The sequence below is a fragment of the Typopeltis vanoorti genome, chromosome 17 (assembly GCF_054136105.1).
Source record: "Typopeltis vanoorti isolate ZY-2024b chromosome 17, IOZ_Tvanoo_1.0, whole genome shotgun sequence".
Lineage (NCBI taxonomy): Eukaryota > Metazoa > Arthropoda > Arachnida > Uropygi > Thelyphonidae > Typopeltis > Typopeltis vanoorti.
Window position 1 is genome coordinate 89,035,228 of NC_143565.1, and position 21,312 is coordinate 89,056,539.

Here is a 21,312-nt window from a genome sequence, read left to right on the forward strand (position 1 = left end):
AAAAGGCTTTCAATAAATCTGAATAACTCATAAGACAGGGAAGTAGTTATGAATACTTACTTGGTAACAAATGCTCAAATAAGCTATTACATGTTTTTAGTATCAAAAATAAGGCAGATGAGTTTGCTGAAGGATTTATTATTGGCATAAATTAAAGTAAGTTAACTGAGGATGATATACTGACAGGAATGGATATGGAAGGATGTAGAATCTTCTAGGATAATATGGGAAGAGAAGCAGTTAATGATAGCTGAGAAATTATATCCATTAGAATGGTAGGAAAGAAGCCAATCTATGCAGGGCTTTACTTGGATGTTCACCTACCCAGAGCTATAACTAAATCTCATTTGACAAATAAATGCAATGCAAATCATCATGGTTCAGTTCGTTTCAGTCATGATAGTGTACTATGAGATAGTGCACTGTGATTGCAGAGCATTTGAAACAAACTCAACTGCAGCAATGCCACCTTGTATTCATTTCTCAAATAAATCTTTTGTCTCCTAGAAAAATGACATTTTAATTGGTATTGCAAATTTTATAACATGTATATTGTAATGTATATTAAAAGAAAAAAAAGATGATTTGAAATGTATGTTTTATTCATATTATAATATTTCTCTTATTGTAAGTGTTTTTGTTGTCTCTTATTATTCTCAGAAGTCCTAGAAAAATGGCATTTTAATTGGTATTGCAAATTTTATAACATGTATATTGTAAGTGTATATTAAAAGAAAAAAAAAAGATGATTTGAAATGTATGTTTTATTCATATTATAATATTTCTCTTATTGTAAGTGTGACAGATTATGTGGAGATGGAAACCAAAGTAGAAGTGTTGTATGCCAGTTTGAAGAATCGCCAGAGGTTTTAGAAGATGCTGCTTGCTATCCTGATGAAAAACCTTCAGGTTTTCAGCCTTGTAATCTTGGTCCATGTGAAGGAGTTGAATGGATAATTTCAGATTGGAGTGGAGTAAGTATTTTAATTTCATTCAAATAGTTGTACAACAGAATATAAACAAATTAATTATTTATTAATTATCACTAATTAATTACTGAAGCCTCTGCTGATACTTGTCGTACTTATCAATCCTGTTAGTTAATTTCACTTTTCCTACAACAGTTCTGCTGGCAACTGTGAATAAAATTATCCTCCTTCATTACAAAAACATATAGAAATCAGAGTCAGGATCAGAGAATTGGGAATGGTTAGAATGAAAAGACAGGTGTGGTATGGTAGCAAGAGAAGGTGGTGATGATGTTGCTGGGATGGTCTCAGAAGGAGTGGGATTGTTTTGGTGTTTGTATACTAATGTAAGAAGCATTAGAAATAAGAAAGCTGAGTTTTCTGCATTAATTGATTCAGCATGCAAATATAATTGGGCATGCTAACTGTAGAATGTAGTCAGAACTACACAATATAGTCCCAATTACTTTCAGCACTATAGCAAGTTGAGACCAGCAGACCATGACTTGGATACCCCTTCACACAGGATAAAATTGAAGGGAACAGAAGTGATATATAGAAGTCATTATAAGTCAGAGAGATTGTTTTTGGAATCAGCAGCAGCTATAAAACATTTCCAAACAAGTATGACCGTGTCAATTTTCCAAACATCTGGGAGACGGTCATTTTAATATTTTAATATCTAATTAATACTTATTTTTTTCTTTCTTTTTATCCAACAATAGATGTCACCAGTTAGGACTTTAGTTCCTTGTGTTGTCTGATACAATTTTTTTAAATTGATCTCACTAAATTGTTGCTGTTTGTGTACTGTGACAAATGTTTTTTGTGCTCTGAAGATGCTGGATATAATACCAGCAAAACATCTGCAAATAAGTTCATAAATATTAATTATTTTCTTATTATTTTGAGTTTTTAATTAATAATGTCAAATAAATTGATTTGATTGATCACTGCATGACAAGTTGGTACATAAGCTGTAGAAGAAGGGATTGAATAACAGATTGATCAGATGGATGAAGGATTAGTTTTCTAAATGATATCAGCAAGCAATTTTTCAGAACAGGAAGATGATTAGTGGCATGCTTTGGGATTCTGTTCTTGGACCTCTGTTTGTTTAACTTATTTGTTAATGATATTTCATATAGATTGACTAGGGATTTTCAAATGTTTTTTGATTATGCAAAGTTAAGTAGAATTATCAGAAGTATCACTAATGTTAATTCTCTACAGGCAGATTCAAATAGACAAAGGAAATTGGACAAATGAGTGGGGTAGTAATATCATAGGTTTAATATTACTAACTGCAAGGTGTTGCATTTTGTAGTGAAAAAATATAAGGCTATGTACTATATATAGCTTTATATCGCCGGCCTGGTTGGCTGAGTGGTTAGAGTATCCGGTCTCCAGCCAAAAGACTGTGGGTTCAAATCCTGCCATGGGCATGGATGTTTGTGATTGTCTGTAAAAATAATATTGATGGTGGTGGTGGTGGGCAGTAGATGGCATTGTTGTAGATGATGCAGTTCACTAGTTGGATGATTGAGTAGTGTGAGACCAGCTGTGGTATTATGATATAGAGAGTTGTAGAGTAGGTGCCTTCCCTTGATAAATCTTTGGACTCCTTGGAGGTGTCATCTAATAATAATATTAATAATAATAATAATATCGATGGAACTGTACTTTGGGAACTGGATGAGATTAGAGATGTGGTTGTGATAGTAGACAGTAGACTGAAGTCTAGAGGTAACATTGCACATGCAAAGACTGCACATCATGTTACTGCTATAATAAGAAGTACATTGTCATATAGGGATAAGGATGTAGTGATGCTTCTGTATAAAGCATTGATCAGACCATACATGAACGTGCTCTGATTTGGTTACCTAGTTTTCATTATGATGTGAAAACACTGGAGAGGCTCCAAGACAAAATGACCAAAGTGATATAGAAACTCTGGAGTGTTAGATATGCAGAGAACTTCAGGGAGGGTAGATTGCAGAGTATGGTGGTTAGGAGGAAAAGAGGTTATAATAGAGACCTTCAAGTTAGTTAAGAGATTTTAACATATTAATACAGAATGAATTATAAAATAGAGTGCAGGATAAGATGAGAAGAGTGAGAAACCTCCCTGGAAGTTATGTAAAGATGCAATCAAGAAAAATGTGAGGTGCAGACATTTTACATGGAGGGTGGTTGGTGAATCGAACACATTGTCAAAGTGGGTTGTGAATGCAGAGAGTGTAAATGATTTCAACATTCAATATGAAAGAAGTGTTGCTGGTTGAGTGGGTCTCCCATGATGAGCCTGCTAACTCCATGGAGGTTACTGTAATTATTATTTTTATTATAAGAGAACACCCAGTGAGTTAGAGACTCAGCAAAGGAGGCCACATATCTTTTGCACCACATGTCATACATTCTGTTAAATTCATTCAAGCTGTCTGCACATTCATGTGTAGGCTATCCCTCATATTTAATCTCACACATAATTATTCTTTCTATGCAGCCAATATCCAATTCTTTGCCATCATAGTCCTTAATTCTATCTTATCATATTTAAATACTATACTAACTGTATTCACTTTCTCACTCTTGCTCCTTCCAGAAGTCCTATAATCTCATGCTATATTTATCACCTGACAAATCATTTGTTCCTAACAGAACTGCCATTTGTTTTATTTTTCTTTTCTGCTTTTTCATTGTGTTCATTAAATTTTTTTCTTTAGCCGTGGAAAGCATTAAGTAGTAACACAGCCATCAATTGCATTTTTAATAATCGAATTTCCATACCATGTAATATCATTATTTTTATAATTGATTTTTTTGATTGTCATTATGCAATATTAAGAGAGATGGAATGAGAAGAATGCGAGGGAGTGCTGGAACTTGGGATAGAGTGATGCCAGAATGGCAGGTAAGTAGGGGAACACAGAGAGAAAATGTTAGAGGAGAGGGGGAGAGAGAGAGAGAGAGTAAGGGATGCAGGTGAGCAATCAAGGAACAGAGGGGTAAGAGGTGTGATATATCAAGACTCGATGATCCGTGGTGTGCAAGTTAGGAAGCCAGAGGAGTGTTTGTTTGGAGGAACGACAGAAAGTGTAGCTGTGGCAATTAAGCAGGGTTAAAGTGTGAATGAGATGATTGTGATGTAATGGAGCATGAACGACTTGAGAGGCAGTGTAAATTGGGTGGCGAGAGATCTGAGATTCATACTTGAGTTTGTACAAAAGAAAACACAGAAAGGAAAGATAGTGTGTGTGTGTGTGTGTTGACCAGGTGTGATAATAACGAGCTGAGTAGAAGAGCAGAAATAATGAATAGCATGATAGCCAGAATGTGTCAGAAGAGAGGATTGGAATACATGGATGCTTGGAGGGCATTTGAAGACAGAAAGGAACTGTATGTGAGAGACCGCTTGCATTTGAATGAGGAAGGACATAGGCATCTGGAGAGATTGCTGTTTTCTAAATGTGTCAGTGTGTCATTGCAGGGAAACTATAATTCCCAGGGTGGATGGGCTGGGGTGGCCTCTTGTGGGAATGGGTGCTTGGGAGTGACATCAGGTAATGATGAGTCCAGTGGTGTCTGGAGAAACAGTGCCATTTTTATGCTTTATACTGATGCCAGAAGTATCCGGAATAAAGGAGATGAATTGGTGGCACTGATAGCATCAGCCTGGCTGAAGATTATTTGGATCTCTGAGACATGGTTGACAGAAGATGATATGATAACAGGAATAGAAGTAGCAGGGCACAGCATTTTTTGGCAGGATAGCAAGGGAAAACTCTGTGGTGGAGTACTGCTTATGATAAGTAATGACTTATGTCCTCTAAGAGTGGGGGCTTTGGAAGACAGTGACACTGATGGTTTTAAAAGCAATATGGTGTGAGCCAGAGGTGGGCATGACAGGATATTTAGTGGGGTGTTTCTACAAGCCAAGGAGCACAGAGGGCGAGGAGCAGGAGCTGTTTAGGCAGTTGAGCTTCGCAAGTGCAAGAAGAATGACCATAACAGTCATTTTAAGTTATAAATTTATAACTTAAAGATAAGAGGTTATAAATTTTAACTACAGCAGTATAAATTGGGAAGAGGAAACTGCATGTAGTATTGGAATTTCTGGAATTTTTGAGGGACAAATGTCTTAGGCAACATGTAATAGAGGGAACAAGAGGTTCAAGAGTTTTGGGAAATTGTGAAAAAATATTTGTTAGCAGCAATAGTAAGCTGTATTCCATGAAAGAAGAATAGGAAACAATTTGGTGTAAAAGTGGATGACAAACAATATCAAAGAGAAACTGCAGGTAAAAAAAAGAGGTTATGAAAGAGATAAAAGGAGAAGGGTGGAGGGCTGATGCATGAAGAATATAAGACTCAGGCCAGAATAATGAATAGTATGGTAAGGAAGGCAAAACTGGAATATGAGAAGAGATTGGCCCTAAGATCCAAAGAAAATCCTCTGGAATTTTTTAGCTATGTAGCCAGTAGGAGGAGAAATTATTGTGGGATAAAAATGGGAATAGAGAGACTGATGCAGAGGACATAGTATAGTTGTTTAATGAATATTTTATTGGAGTATTTCATAATGGAGAATTAGGTTTTAATACTAGAGGCATAGGGCAGGTTTGAGTTTAGAGGTGCAAGAGGAGTGTGTTCCAAATACTGAGTACTCTAGATGCGATGACTGATTGAAAACTGAAATTCAGGGAACATATTGCAAAGGTGGTGAAGGTAATCTAGAGGATTGCCGCAATACTGAGAAGGACGCTGACCTGCAGAGATAAAATAGTTATCGTTCCATTCAATAAGACCCTGATGTAAAGCTGTGCTAAAGGATGGTATTTCACCATGAATTTTGAGAGAATGTGCTAAAGAACTGACAACTCAGTTAATATGGCTTTACAGTGAAAGTCTGGCTGTGGGAAAGTTACCCAAGGAATGGAAGGAAGGTAAGAGAATGCCATTGCATAAGGGGAGTAGATGACTGGATGTGTCTAATTATAGGCCAGTTTGTGTTTCATTAGTAGTAGTAGTTAAGATCTTAGAGAAATTAGTGAGGGACAATATATAGCATTAGGCAGATGAGGGTAATGTTATCTGTGAGAGTGAGCATGCATTTGTTAAGGGGCACTCTTGTTTTTAGTAATACGATTATGTTTTATAATAACGTGACAAGAGTGATTGATGAGGGAAAGACATATACTACCGTTATTTTTGGATTTTGCAAAGACATTTGACAGAGTGCCACATGATAAGATGATATTTAAGTTGCAGCACATGGGTTTAGATGTACGGATAGTCAACTGGATTCAGGATCGTCTGTCTGATAGGTATCAGAGAGTTGTGTATGGCGGAGCAGTATCAAGGAGGCAGAAGCTTACAAGTGGAGTCCCACAGGGCTCAGTACTGGGAACTGAATTGTTTAACCTTTATATCAATGACATTGATATAAAGTGGATTGCAGGGGGATATTTAGTTGTTTGCAGATGATGTGAAGTTATAGTGCAGATGTGGCAGCCCTGCAAGAGGATTTGAATAAACTAGACAGATAGCAAATGAATAAGGATGTCAGTTTAATGCAGCAAAATGTAAAGTCTTGAAGTTTGGGATGCATCGATGGGAGGCTGCATGCTCGATTGGAGGAAGTAGGGGAGACAAGAGATCTGGGGGTGATGATTGATAGAAAACTGAAATTCAGGGAACATATTGCAAAGGTGGTGAAGGTAATCCAGAGGATTGCTGCAATACTGAGAAGGACACTGACGTGCAGAGATAAAATAGTTATCGTTCCATTCTATAAGACCTTGATCAGACCACATTTGGACTACTGTTCTCAAATTTGGTCATCAGGATTTGAAATGGATAAATTAACTGTGAAATACAGTGACAAATAACAAAGATGGTTTCAAGACTGTACAATGTTAGTTATGAGGATTGGCTGAGGGAATGTGAACTACAGAGTTTGGTAGATAGAAGGAGAAGTGATATGATTGAAACTTTAACTATTGAGAGGTAGTTAACATGGTTGACACTGGGGAGTTCTTTCGTTTAGTGGAACAGTGGGAAGGAGTGATAAGGGCCATCCCTGGAAGTTACGAAAGGAAGCTGTGAACAAGAGGGTGAGGAGTGGTTGAACCATGTAATGTATATCCTGATAGAGTGGTGAGAGCAAGAACGGTAAATGAGTTCAAGTAGTGGTATGATAGACTTTGTGTTTACCTAGTAATGACCTCCCATGATGAGTATTTTGACTCACTGGAGGCCTGAATAATAATAATTCAAGGCTATTAATAATAATAATATCTTACCTGATTCTGCACTTTATCATTTTGTTTCTCTTTTTGTCTCTTGTTTTGCTGCTTACCAGTCACATCCTTATGATGCCTCTGTAATACTTTTCAACTTTTTCTAATTTCTTTACTGTCGATCTAATGACTTGTTTTATATTGACATATTTTCAAAATTAATTCATACTCAATATCGCTTCCAAAATGGCATGATTATGTTTGGTTTGGAATTCCTCTTTGTTCCTGGTGTATTATTCTTTTGAGACTTTGGTGCCCTTTAATAATAATAATAATGATAGTAATAATAATAAAAACAGTCAGAAAAGAGAAAAGTTCTAAAGTAGAAGCTTAATGGATTCAACACTGTTACATACATGGGAAATCCCTATAATGAGATACACAGCAGGGATAATTGACTGGACACAAGCCGATTTGGATGCAGTCGATCGTAAAACATGAAAATTAATGACAATGAATCATGCACATAACCTATCCACAATCACTATTCAAATAGTGACGTGGATAGGTTATGTGGATCACCTACCCTTTGTAAGGGAGGCAAAATTGAAGTATGAGCAGCATTTACCTAATGAACCCAAAAGGAAGCCTAGGAAGTTCTTTCAATATGTGGCCAGTGAAAAAATTATTGATTATCTAGGGATGACATTGATTGGAGAAAATTGTATAAGAAAAATTGCTGCAGAGGCTATAGTTGAGATATTTAATTAGCAGATCATAAAGGTTTTTCATTCTTGCAAATGTCATATTATGGAGCGTTTGAGAGCAGTTGATGAGGAGGCAAGACTGACTGTAAGTGAGCAAGAGGTATATGGGGGAATTGAGCAAACTTGATGTTAATAAAGTTGTTGGACTTGATAATATACCACTATGTATATTTGAAGGAATGTGCAGGGAGTTGGCATCTGCATTGACATATTTAATTAATATGAGTCTTGCACTGGGTCAAGTTCCAAAGGAGTGGAAGGAAGGCAAGATTTTGCTTCTTCTTAAGGTATGTCACCAAACTCGAGTATCAAATTATAGGCCTATCTGTGTGTCAGTTATTGCGGTTAAAGTGTTTGAGAGGCTGGTGAGAAGCAGTATTCAGAATTGGGTTGACAACAATAGTATTATCTTTGATGGACAGCATGAATATTTTATTATTATTATTATTATTATTCAGGCCTCCATGAAGTCAAAAGACTCATCATGGGAGGTCCTTCCTAAGAAAAACAAAGTCTATCAAGACTCATCGAGGGGGGTCCCCCACTCCTAAGAAACTCTATCATACCACTCCTTAAACTCATTGACTGTTCTCACTCTCGACACTCCATCAGGCAATGCATTCCATGGTTCAACCACCCTCCATGCAAAGAAACCACTCCTCACTCTCTTGCTCACAGTTTCCTTTCGTAACTTCCAGGGATGGCCTCTTGTCATCACTCATCCCAGCTGTTCAACCAAGCGAAAGAACTCCCCAGTGTCAACCCTGTACCCACCACTCAACAGTTTAAAAGTTTCAATCATATCACCAATCCTTCTATCCACCAAACTCTGCAGTCCACATTCCCTCAGCCGATCCTCATAACTATCATTGTAACCATTTTTGTCCTGAAACCATTTTTGTTATTCGCCTTTCTACCCTTTCCACAGTTAATTTATCCCCTTCAAATCCTAGGGACCAAATCTGAGAACAATAGTCCAAGTGTGGTATGATCAGCGTCTTATACAATGGAATGATAACTGTTTTATCTCTGCAGGTCAGTGTCCTTCTCATTATTGCAGCAATCCTCTGTGTTATCTTCACCACTTTTGCAATATGTCCTCTAAATTTCAGGTTTCTACCAATCATCAATCCCAGATCTCTTATCTCCCCCTACTTCCTCCAGTATAATTACTCCCAAGAGTATGCAGTGTCCCATCGATGTTTCCCAAACCTCAAGACCTTACATTTTGCTGCATTAAACCGACATCCCCATTTATTTGCCCATCTCTATAGCTTATTCAAATCCTCTTGCAGGGCTGCCGCATCTACACTATTACTAATAATCCTTCCGAGCTTTGCATCATCTGCAAACAACTGAACATCCCCCTGTAATCCACTGACAGTGTCATTGGTATAAAGGTTAAATAATATAGGTCCCAGCACTGAGCCCTGTGGGACCCCACTTGTAACCCTCTTCTTCCTTGAAATTGCCCCACCATACACAACTCTCTGATACTTATTGGACAGCCAATCCTGAATCCAGTTGACCAATCTGACATCCAGACTGATGTGCTGCAACTTAAATGTCAGCTTATCATGTGGCACCCTATCAAATGCCTTCGCTAAGTCTAAGAAAATGTCAGTATATGCCTTTCCCTCATCTAATGCTTTTGTAACTTTATCATAAATCATATCATATATGGTCCTTCATTACTTTCTCCAAGATCTTACTAACTACTGATGACACACAAACTGGTCTATGATTAGACACTTCCAATCTGCTACCGCCCTTACGCAATCTTCCATTCCTTCCATTCCATGGGCACCTTTGCAATAGCCAGACTTTCATTGAAAAGCCAGGTCAAAGGCACTGTCAGTTCCCTAGCACATTCTCTCAAAAATTGTGGTGAAATACCATCCAGTCCCACAGCTTTACTGACATCCAGAGTACTCAGTATTTGAAACACACTCTCCTCCTGTACCTTTAAACCTTGAACTTCCCCTGTCCCTCTAGTATTAAAACTGACTCCTCCAGGATGAAATACTCCAATAAAGTGTTCATTGAGCAATTCCACTATGTTATTTGCATCAGTCACTCTATTCCCATTTTTATTCTGCAATATCATTCTTCCACAGTCATTTCTCCTCCTACTGGCCAAATAGCTAAAAAATTCCCTAGGATTTTCTTTGGATCTTATGGCCAATCTCCTCTCATATTCCAGTTTCGCCTCCCTTACCATAGTAGTCACTCTTCTGGTCTGTGTCTTATATTCTTCATGCATCTTCTCTTCACCTGTCTCCTTATATTTCTTCCATAGTTTCTTTTTTGCATGCAATTCCTGCTTAATATTGTTTGTCATCCACTTTACTCCAAATTGTGTCGTCTTGTTCACTCGTGGTATACAACTTACCATTGCTGCTAACAAATATTCTTTCACAATTTCCCATGCACTAATGATATCCTGGTCTTCCAATTCCTCCCTCCATGAAACTTCCCCAAGTTGACGTCTTAGAGTATTATAATCACCTGCCTTATAATTCCACATACGTTCCCGTCTCTTTGAGACTCCTGCATGTCTATTCATTTTCCAAGTCAAAACCATATGGTCACTCTCTCCAACTGGTGGAAGAGATGTCATCTCAGTTATTATCAACTCTTCTGATGCTATAACCAAATCCAAAACTCTTGAACCTCTTGTTCCCTCTATTACATGTTGCCAAAAACATTTGTCCCTCAAGAATTCTAGAAATTCCATTCCCTTATTCCTACATGCATCTTTCTCTCCCCAGTTTATACTACTGTAGTTAAAATCTCCCATAACAATCATTCTTCTTGCACTTGCCAAAGTCAACTATCTAAACGTTTCCTGATCCCCACCTTCTGTACTCCTGGGTCTGTAGCAACACCCCACTAAATATCCTGTCTTGCCCACCTCTACCTCACCCCACATGCTTTCAAAATCATTAGTGTAACTGCCTTCCAAAGTCTCCACTTTAGAGGACATAGGTCGTCACTTATCATAAGCAGTACTCCATTACCATGCTTTCCCTTCCTATCCTGCTGAAAAATGCTATACCCAGAGACTTCTATTCCTGTTATTATATCCTCTTCTGTCAACCACGTCTCGGTGATCCCAATAATTTTTGGCCAGGCTGATGCTATCTGTGCCACCAATTCCTCTCCCTTATTCCGGATACTCCTGGCATTAGTATATAGCATATAAATGCCGTTGTTTCTACACCCAGACTTCACTAGACTTCACTGAGCTCAGTGTTACCTGAAGTCGTCCCCTCCCCTTCTCCGAAGTACCCATTCCCACAAGAGGCCACCCCTGCTACCATCCTCCCTGAGACATACAGATTTGTTAAACAGAGGTTATGTTTTAGTAATCTGCTTACTTATTGCAATAAGGTGACGACTTCATTGGACATGGTAATTGGCTGATAGATGCCAGAAATTTGTGTATAGGGGGAGCAATATTCTGATAGAGTTAAGTCACTAGTGGGGGTGCCTGAAGGATCTGTTTTAGGACCACTGCTGTTTAACCTGTATGTTAATGATATTAGTGAGAGATTTGGATGGGGATATTCAGTTGTTTGCAGATGATGCAAAGTTGGGACGAACTACGAGGAGTAGAGCAGATGTTGTGCTCTACAAGAATAGTTGTAGTTGAGTAGGGGATCTATTGTTAGAGATGGATGAAAAAAGAGATTTTGGAGTGATGGTGGATAAGTATCTAAAATTTTGAGGACACATTGCCAAAATTGTGAGGACAACAGAACAAATTCTGGGAATGATGCAAAGTACAATGACTTGTAGAAGTAAGGAGATTCTTGTTCCATTGTATAAGGCTCTGATTAGGTCCTATATGGACTACTGTTCACAGATTTGGTCACTTTCTTTTGAAAAGGTTGAAGGGATGTTGAGAAGGTCCAGAGGCAATTGTGTAAAATAGTTTCCGATCTCTGGAATATTGAATATGAAGAAATGTTGAGTCATTGCAATATGCAGAGTCTAGTGGATAGGAGAAAGAGGAGTGATATGATAGATATGTACAAGTTGGTAAGGGATTGTTGTATGATCAATGTTGAAGAGGTTTTTCATAAAATGGTGGGAGATGGAGGTAGAACAAGAGGTCATCCCTGGAAGGTATATAAGATAAGGAGGGTGTGAGCAGGGGACTGAGAAGCAGTTTTTTTGCATGAAGAGTTGTGAATGATTGAAATGCATTGCCTGAGAGTGTGGTGTCTACAGGTAAGTTGAATGTGTTTAAGGTGCTTTATGATGAGCTGTGTATATGACAAGGGACTTCCTAGATGAATCTTTGATTCCATGGAGTCTTAGGATAATAATAATAATTATTATTATTATACATAGCCAAGAAAAATAGAGGACATAGTCTTTTGCAAGTGAAGCAAACACTAGAAGAAAAGTATGTGTTCAATCATTACATTAAGGAAAGCATAGGGAAGCAAAAGATGATGTAGATTCAAAAAAGCAGTAAAGGATAAAGAAATGGCAAAAAGATCAGATGTTTGAAAAATAAAGCACTACATGGTCAATATTTGAAATAAGATATTGAAGGGAATGTTGAGAGTCACTTAACTTGGCAATGGCATCAGTTGGGCAGTATCAAGAAAGAGACAGATGGTCTGATACGTGCTGCTCAAGAATAAGCACTACAAATGAATGCCATAAATGTGAAGATTGAAAAGAACAATAGCAAATGTCGACTGTGCAGCGATAAAGAAGAGATAGCAAACCATCTAATTAGTTCTTGTAGAAAGATTGTACAGACTGTAAAGAAAGGGATCAAGTAGCAAAAGCTGTAACTGGAGCTTGTGCAGGAAATATGGTTTCCCAATGCAAAATCCCTTTTGCACACACAGTTTAAAAAGTTATTGAAAATGAAAATGTCAAGATATTATGGGACTTTAAAATTCAGACAGATATCTTGAACATAATGTGCCAGATATCACTGTAGTTGAACAATAACAGATGCAGTTTATTGATGTGGCAATACCAGGGGATAGTACAATAGAAGAAAAAGTCCATGAAAAATTGACTAATTATAGGGATTTGGAGATCGAAATTCAACACTTTGGAGCAGGAAACTAATAACACTTCCAATTGTAAGAGGAGTGTTAGAAGCAATACTAAGAACATGTAGGAAACAACTGGAAAAGTTGAGCCTTCCAGATATAACATCATCTCAGCTCCAGAAAAACTGCACTTTAAGGGCATCTCACATTTTATTGTCTATCTAGTCGATTCCTAGGCCTTTGGATAAGGCCCAAATTGCACTCATTTGCCAGGTAAAGATTTCATTATGTTTCTTGTTACTCTTTGACTCTGAACTCTGTTAACTGAATATAATAAATAATAATAATAATAAGGATGCAATAACAGACAATATATCGTCATGTATGTTTATGGAATGAGGAGGGGGAGAAACATGTCCTTGATCTGGTTATTTGATGAAAGTCTCTTGCAGTGGACAAGGTTCTTTAGGAAGGCAAAAGGAAGGAAGACAAAATTGTACCACTCTATAAACATGATTCTAGGGTAGAAGTTTCCAGTTTTATACCTGTTTGTATATCTGTTGTAATTTATTCTGTACTATTATGTTTACCTTTCTTCAGTGAAATGATATCATGATTAGCGATGTAACATCACGTGGCTCATTCTAATTTTGAATGATCAATTGTTTGTATTCTATCTTGTAAAAAATCGTTTTCTGTCAAGCATGATAATTTGTTATTTTCAAACTGAAATATCTGGCAGTATATTAAATATACATTACTTGTGCTAATGTGTAGATAATTCTTAATTTCATGTCACAAGTTTCTCTCAAAAGTAGAAATGTGCTGTTATAGTCCAGGTATTGGTCAGGAATAGGATACAGGACTGGATTGATGGTCACAGGATTCTTTATGATGGTCATCATGGGTTTGCAAAGTTTGGGCCTTGTTTTAGCAATCTACTTGCTTTTTAGGAAAATGTGACAAATGTGTTCAATAGGGGAGATTCACATAGAGTCATATTCTTGGAGTTTGCAAAAGCATTTCATAGATTACTCCATGATGGGTTGGTGTACAAACTGCAATTTGATAGGAATAGATAATATAATTGATTTAGAATGGATTGGATATCGCTTCTCTGAATGATACCAGTAAGTTGTGTGTATAACTGATAGGTAGCCCAAAAAAAAAGAAATTTAACTAGTGGTGTGCTCCAGGGATTTGTTCTTAGGCTCCTGCTGTTTAACTTAATTGTTAATGATATATCATATGACTAAACTGGAGATTTCCAGTTGTTTGCTGTTGATTTAAAGTTAGGAATTAAAAGATACAGTGCTGATGTTAATTCCATTCAAGAAGGTTTGAATCAACTTTTATCTTGAACAACTGAGTGGGGTTAATAGTTTTAATATTAGTAAGATCCATGTCTTGGACTTTGGACTGCAGAAGTACGAGGGTGGTCTGAAAAGTTCTCGGCCTTGACCATACATTGCAACACTATTGGCATGTTTTTTTTTCTCAGTTGGTACATCTGTCATAAGCATCCATGTGAAACTGCAAGTCATTCTATCAAGTAGTTTGTTTTATACAGCTATCTGAAGCAAAAGTGTTAACTGTATCCCTTGAAATGGATAAAATTGGATATAGTATGAGATCTCCACTTGGAAATTTGAGATCTTCACGCTTTTGAGATCTCCACTTGGAAACTTGCCAAAAATAGTCGATTCATGCTGAAGGGGAGAAAGATAATATGAAGGATGTACGAATTAGTCGCCAACATGCGAAATCACATGCTTTATAGGTAAATTTTTCCAACTGTTATATAAGCAACATAGTTAACTACAATGATCATAAAACAGAAGTTAATTTTCCAACATGTAATAATAAACAACTCATCCCGCAATACAGATTGATTACCCTATTATCGGAATGGATTCTCCTTTTTGTGACATGCATAGAAGTGTTGAAGGATCTCTAATCAGTGGGCGAACTATTACATGCAGTTATAAAATTCTTTGTAAAAGAAGGTTTAACTCCAAAATAAATTCATTTGAAGTTCATAAAAGTTTATGGGCTCTCTTCTCCTTCTTTTTTGACAATTAAGAAATAGGCTGCTGAATATAAACATGGCCTTACCAGCTTTGAAGATGATCCACGTGAAGGACATCCAAAAGTGTAACAACACCAGAAATCATTGATGAAGTGCACAATATGGTATTGGATGACCGGCGAGTCAAATTGCGTTAAATTGCTGAGACTATAGGCATTTCGAAAGAACGTGTAGGATATATTTTGCATGAAGAATTGCATGTGAAAAAGCTTTGCGCAAGATGGGTGCCATGCTTGCTCACAGCAGATCAAAAATGCACTCGCATGAAAATCTCTGAACAGTGCTTGGTGTGTTTTAGCAAGAATAAAACTGATTTCGTGCATCAATTTATTACTATGGATGAGACTTGGATTCACCATTACACACCAGAATCCAAACAGCAGTCAAAACAGTGGACAGAAGCCAGTTGTTCAGCACCAAAGAAGACAAAGTTGGTTCCATCAGCAGGAAAGGTCATGCATCAGTGTTTTGGGATGTTAAAGGCATTTGGTTTATTAATTATCTTGAAAAGGGTAAAACAATAACTGGGGAATATTATTCCGATCTTTTAAATCAGACTAAACGAAAAAATTTGTGAGAAAAGATCCAGTTTGCAGAAGAAAAAATCATCTTTCATCAGGACAATGCACCTGCCCACAAAGGTGTCTTGGCAATGGAAAAATTAAGGAAGTCAGAGGAAGCCTATTCCCCAGATTTGGCTCACTCTGACTTCCATCTCTTCCCTAAACTAAAACTCTTCCTTGCTGGTCAGCATTTTTCTTCTTATCAAGAGGTGATTATAGCTGTAGAGGGGTATTTTGCAGATCTTACTAAGAACCACTACGAGGATGGGATAATGGTGCATAATTTTGAAATTATTAATTCGTTTTTTTCATTGTTAGGCTGAGAACTTTTCAGACCACCCTCATATAAGGCTGTGTACTGTATTTATGGAACTGAACTGTGAAGTGAATAGTTCAAGATCTCAAGTATCTTGGGATATTTGAGATCTTGGGATAGAGATGTTTAAGGTTGAAAGGATATTTTATTAAATGCAAGGAATTATAAAAAGAGTTGAAGGTTAGTAGGGAAGAACAAAAGGCCATCCTTTGAAGCTGTCTAAGGGTGTGGTGAAGATGGGTGTAAGGAGTAGATTTTTTTAAGTTGGAGAATTATGAGTGACTGGTTTGAACTCATTTATAGGGTTTAATGGAATAAATACAGCACATATAAATAATTGACCAACACATTTAATCACTGTATATTTCATCACAGTCACTGACACATCATCAGGGAAAAACTATTAAAATTGCAAAAATACACACAAATTGACACAAATGCTAAGTGAAAAAGATTAGACTGAAAGCCTAAAGTCCTATGAACAAGCTGCCCTGATCTGCTTGATGAAAGGGCTTAAAATTACACTCTTCCACCTTTTTGGTTAAATTAATGCAGCCATACTTATGAATATTAAGGGATTGCTTCATTGTTACTACTTACTGACAAAAAATGCTGTTGTTGCTGGTTTATTTATTCATATGGAGTTTCCTCCCTTTTCTCACTCGTCCCTATTGGGGCGAGTTGAGCCCCCTCATGAGGTGGTGGCGGTGATGGGCAGTAAATGGCATTGATAGTAGTTGTGTGTTGTAGAAGAGACCATTAGATGTGTGGTGGAGTGGAATGCCCTCCCATGATGAATCCTCAGACTCCTTGGAGGCATTGCATTATAATAATAATAATAATAATAATAGCTTTTATATTTACATTTTTTTTTCTGTTTTAACCCGTCATATTGGTGTAAGAAGATGATGGCAATGTAAATGGATTCCCCCCCCCCCCAAGTAACTGCTTAATAGAGATCTTTAAAGGGAAAGCTTTAAACTCTGTTTCACACTGGTTACTGTTTGTCTAGACCATATACACTGCACTAGACTATACTATAACCATGTGGCTGAATAGTCTGTGCCACTGAACACCTTTCTAACTTTGAAAAAGAATACATAACACTCTGCCCTTTCTAGACATTACACATTGACCTGATGCATCCTTGGAGTTCACTGTCTACAGAAAAGCCATGTCTCCCCCCCCCACACACATGTAGACACATCAATCAACAATTACACCACTACTCCTGTCAACAGTATGGCATTATAAAACCTTGGATGAATATGTTTACTCTGATGATAATGTCCTCACACACCTTCGAAGCCAATGGTTGCAATTTATACAAGATCAGAAAAGTATTAACAGCCCTCCTCCTCCATCCCTTTCAAACATAGCAAATTTATCACTATCTCATATATCTTGGCATGTGTGAAAAGTTGTCAGAAATCCTAAAAATATACAATTTAAAATATATAAATCCAAAGAATATGCAATGTATTGTCTGCTTTTTAAGCCATGTCTGATTACACATTGACCAACTATAGTCCCCAGACTTCTCTGGTGTCTCTTAAGTGCTCTGCTACTGTAATCTCTCAGTATGGACAGAAAATCTAACAACATAACATTTTTTTTGGTTCAAGGATACATTGTGGTTGGTTGGTGAATTTAGTGTTCCTGTGAAATTGGTGATTTTTGTCTATTTTATTGTGTTTTTCCCTTAGAAAATTATTGTTTTATATTATATTATAGTGTATACTATAGTTTTATAGTGTATTTAGTATTTTATAATTTATTTTTATTATGATATTTCAATTATAAATTTAAAATGGTGCCAAAAACGCACAAGGTATTGCTAAAAAAAAGCACCGCAGGCAAGAACAAGAAGGCTAGCCCTGCTAATGAGGTTATTGGAGTTGTAGAATAGGTTAATAAAAATGAATTAACCTCCAAAATAGCAAAATTGAAGCAGATCATCAGAGAGATGATGTGGGAATTGCAAAAAGTTGATAGGTATTTAAATGAACAGAGGGAGAAAAAGAAAGTTAAGCAGGAAAATAAGAAACAACAACAACAACAACAACAACACATGGAAACAGGTAAGTCAGAAAGTAACAGAAATCAAGTAAGTGACAATGTTTGTAAAAAGAAAGAAGTTATTTGATATGGTGACTGTAATAAGACATGCTATTGACGAGCGAGTTATAACTTTTGTTGATATGAGTGGAAGGAGGGTAATTATTATGGGGGATTTCAACTATGGTAACATTGATTGGAAGGAGGAGAGGACACATGTGAGGAAGGAAATGGATTTTATTCAATTATTAAGGGATAACTATCTGAGACAGCATGTAATTGAAAATACTAGGGATGTGAGAGTGCTTGACCTGGTAATATCATCTGAGAATTTGACTGTAATGAATATGACCATGTTGCCACCTATTGGTGAGAGTGATCATAAGGTCTTGACCTGGGAGATGGCTAAAGGTGTGGAATTTTCGATTAAGACAGGATATATGTGGAATTACCGTGCTGGCAAGTATGACAAGCTTAGGAGATTGCTTGGATCAGTGCCATGGCATGTACAACTGCAAGGGCTGGATGTCGATAGAGCATAGGAAGTGGTCAAGGTGCATTTACAGGAGGTTATGGCTGATTGTATACCTAGGGTCCGAATAGTAAATGGATGAATAACACCATTAAGCTTGAGTTGCAAAAAAAGAAACAACTGTGGAGAGAATTTAAAGAAAGAGGTGACCTGCAGGCACACGAACGGTATAAAGTGCAGGCCAGAAGGGTAACGAGTGGTAAAAAAAGCAAAAGCGGATTATGAAAGGAAACTAGCTATGCAAGCTAAAGAGAATCTCAAACAGTTCTTTCAATATGCTGCAAGCAAGAAAACACTGTACATGGCAAAATGATTTTAAAGAATGGCGATGGTAAGGAAGTCACTGAATCAGTCGATATAGTGGAGTTACTGAGTGCGCGCACTTTGCAAAAGTATATCATCCAGGTGGTGACATTGAAAAAATGAAGGAACCATTAGTTTATATGGGAATTGTGATGAATGAAGTGGAGGTGAATAGTCTGTTACAGAGCCTTAATGTGAATACATCTGTGGGATCGGATTGTATACCAGCATGGGTCTTGCGTGAAGCAGCTAAAGAATTGTCAGTGCCCTTATAAAGGTGTTTAATCTGAGTCTCGGGTCTGGTTTAGTCCCGAAGGTGTGGAAAGATGAGAAAATAGTTCCACTGCATAAAAGAGGTTCCAAGACTACTGTTGTAAATTACCGACCGATTAGCATATCAGGAATTGTTGTCAAGATCTTGGAGAAACTAGTCAAGAGAAGAATACAGGATTGGATAGATGAAAATGGGATACTGTATAAGAGACAGCATGGTTTTGTGAAGGGTAGATCATGCCTCAGTAACTTGCTCACGTTTTATAACACATTAATGGCTGAACTGGATAAGGGTAATGGGTTTTCACTGATTCTACTGGACCTTGCCGAGGCCTTTGACAGGATAACACATGGAACTCTAATCAGTAAACTGGAGCAGATGGGGGATGGATATAGGGTTGGTGAGATGGATAGGTGGGTGGTTGATGGAGAGATATCAAAGAGTGGTTTATTCAGGAGTAGAGTCCAAAAGATGGCCTGTGACTAGTGTTGTGCCGCAGGGTTCTGTTCTTGGACTACTGTTGTTTAATTTGTTCATTAACGATATAGGGAAGGATCTAAGAGGAACAGTTCATTTGTTTGCTGATGATGCAAAGTTGGGTAGGGCAATAGTGAATGCAGAAGATGTCAAAATCTTGCAGGACGACTTGGATAGATTGGAGTTATGGGCTAAGGAGAATGGATGTCAATTTAATGTGACAAAATGTAAGGTTATGCATTTTGGGATGAAAAAATTAGCAGCAGTATTCCACATTGGTGGAACTGTACTCCAGGAGATTGATGAGGCCAGGGACTTGGGAGTGTTGGTGGATAGGGAGATGAAGTTTAGGGGCACATTGCAAAAGTAGCTAAATCAACTCATCAACTCACTTGGTTGTTGAAAAATACCATGACTAGCAGAGACAAGCAAGTTATTGTACCACTGTACTGAGCCTTGATAAGACTTCATCTTAACTACTGTGCCCAGATTTGGTCACCTAGGTTCCTTCTTGATGGGGAGGAGGTAGAGAGGATCCAGAAGCGAGTGACTAAGATGATAGCAGGTCTATGGAATGAACCATATGAGAACAGGTTGAAGATTTGTGGGTTGCAGAAATTAGTTGATAGGCGGAAAAGGGGAGATATGATTGAGACATTCAAATTGCTAAAGGGTTTCTATAGGATTAATTCAGAGGGTATTTTTGAGATTAGGACTGGTGGTGGGAGAACTAGGTGACAATTATGGAAGCTGGGCAAGAGTGTGGTTAGCAGGGGTGTTAGAGCTGGGTTCTTTACTTTTAGAGTAGTAAATGAGTGGAATAAGCTGCCAGATCTGTTGTGGGTGCTATGACGGTGAGTGAGTTCAAGGCAAGGTATGATAGATACTGTGAGAATGTCGTATAGTTGTGTGGACATGATGTTTAGGGCCTCTCTCGATGAGTCTAAGGACTCCCAGGAGTCACCCGTAATAATAATAATAATAATAACTTTGAGTTTTCATAGAGCGAAAATTAAAAATATAAAAGAAGCAATTCAAAAACAGAAAAGAAAAGTAAATGAAATCATATTGTAGTATGTACTAACGACTTAAATGGTGATAAGTTCAGTATGAGAGAGGACATGAAAGGGTTGTTGGAAGTGGCAAAAGTGAAGAGTGAAAAAGTGAAAATTGTCAGTATTTTACCTCTATATGATAAAAATGAATTAAGAAGAAGGGCTATGATGGCAAATGATTCAATGCTTAGGCCATGTAGAAGGAATGGATTCGAGTTTCTGGATGTATGGAGTGAGTTTGAGGGAAAATTGGATTTGTATAAGAGGGGCAGCTTACACCTGAATTAGTTTGGTATCAGGAGTTTTAAAAAAAGCTGATAACTGGTATGAAACCTAACAGAGAGAGTCAGGGTAACTAAATTATAAAGGTAAGAATGGTAAGAATGTGAGTGTAAGAGCAACAATGTTATCTTACTGTGTTAATGAAGGGAATGGGTTTTGTAATGGAAATGTTGACAAGGAGAGAATGATTTCGACTTTGTGTCTGACCAGTTCTGACCCATCAAACGTGTGCAAAGATATCTACATGTATAAGGCACTAGAGAAGAATAGAGATCTGCAAGTTGTCCAGCTGTGTCATGCCGAATGCAGACAAGAGTATACTAAATAATATTCAGGTAGATTATTATGTCTGTACACGA

General features: G+C 37.4%; 1 protein-coding gene across 5 annotated transcripts in view; it reads left to right on the top strand.

Annotated features, from left to right (window-relative positions):
• Positions 1-21,312, top strand: part of LOC150097613 (papilin-like) — a 1,184,257-nt gene that overhangs the window by 464,066 nt on the left and 698,879 nt on the right. For all 5 annotated transcript variants that reach the window (XM_090407770.1, XM_090407771.1, XM_090407772.1 and 2 more), the window contains one exon: positions 798-974. In XM_090407770.1, the coding sequence (XP_090263896.1) occupies positions 798-974 (177 nt within the window). The remainder of the gene's footprint in view (positions 1-797; positions 975-21,312) is intronic.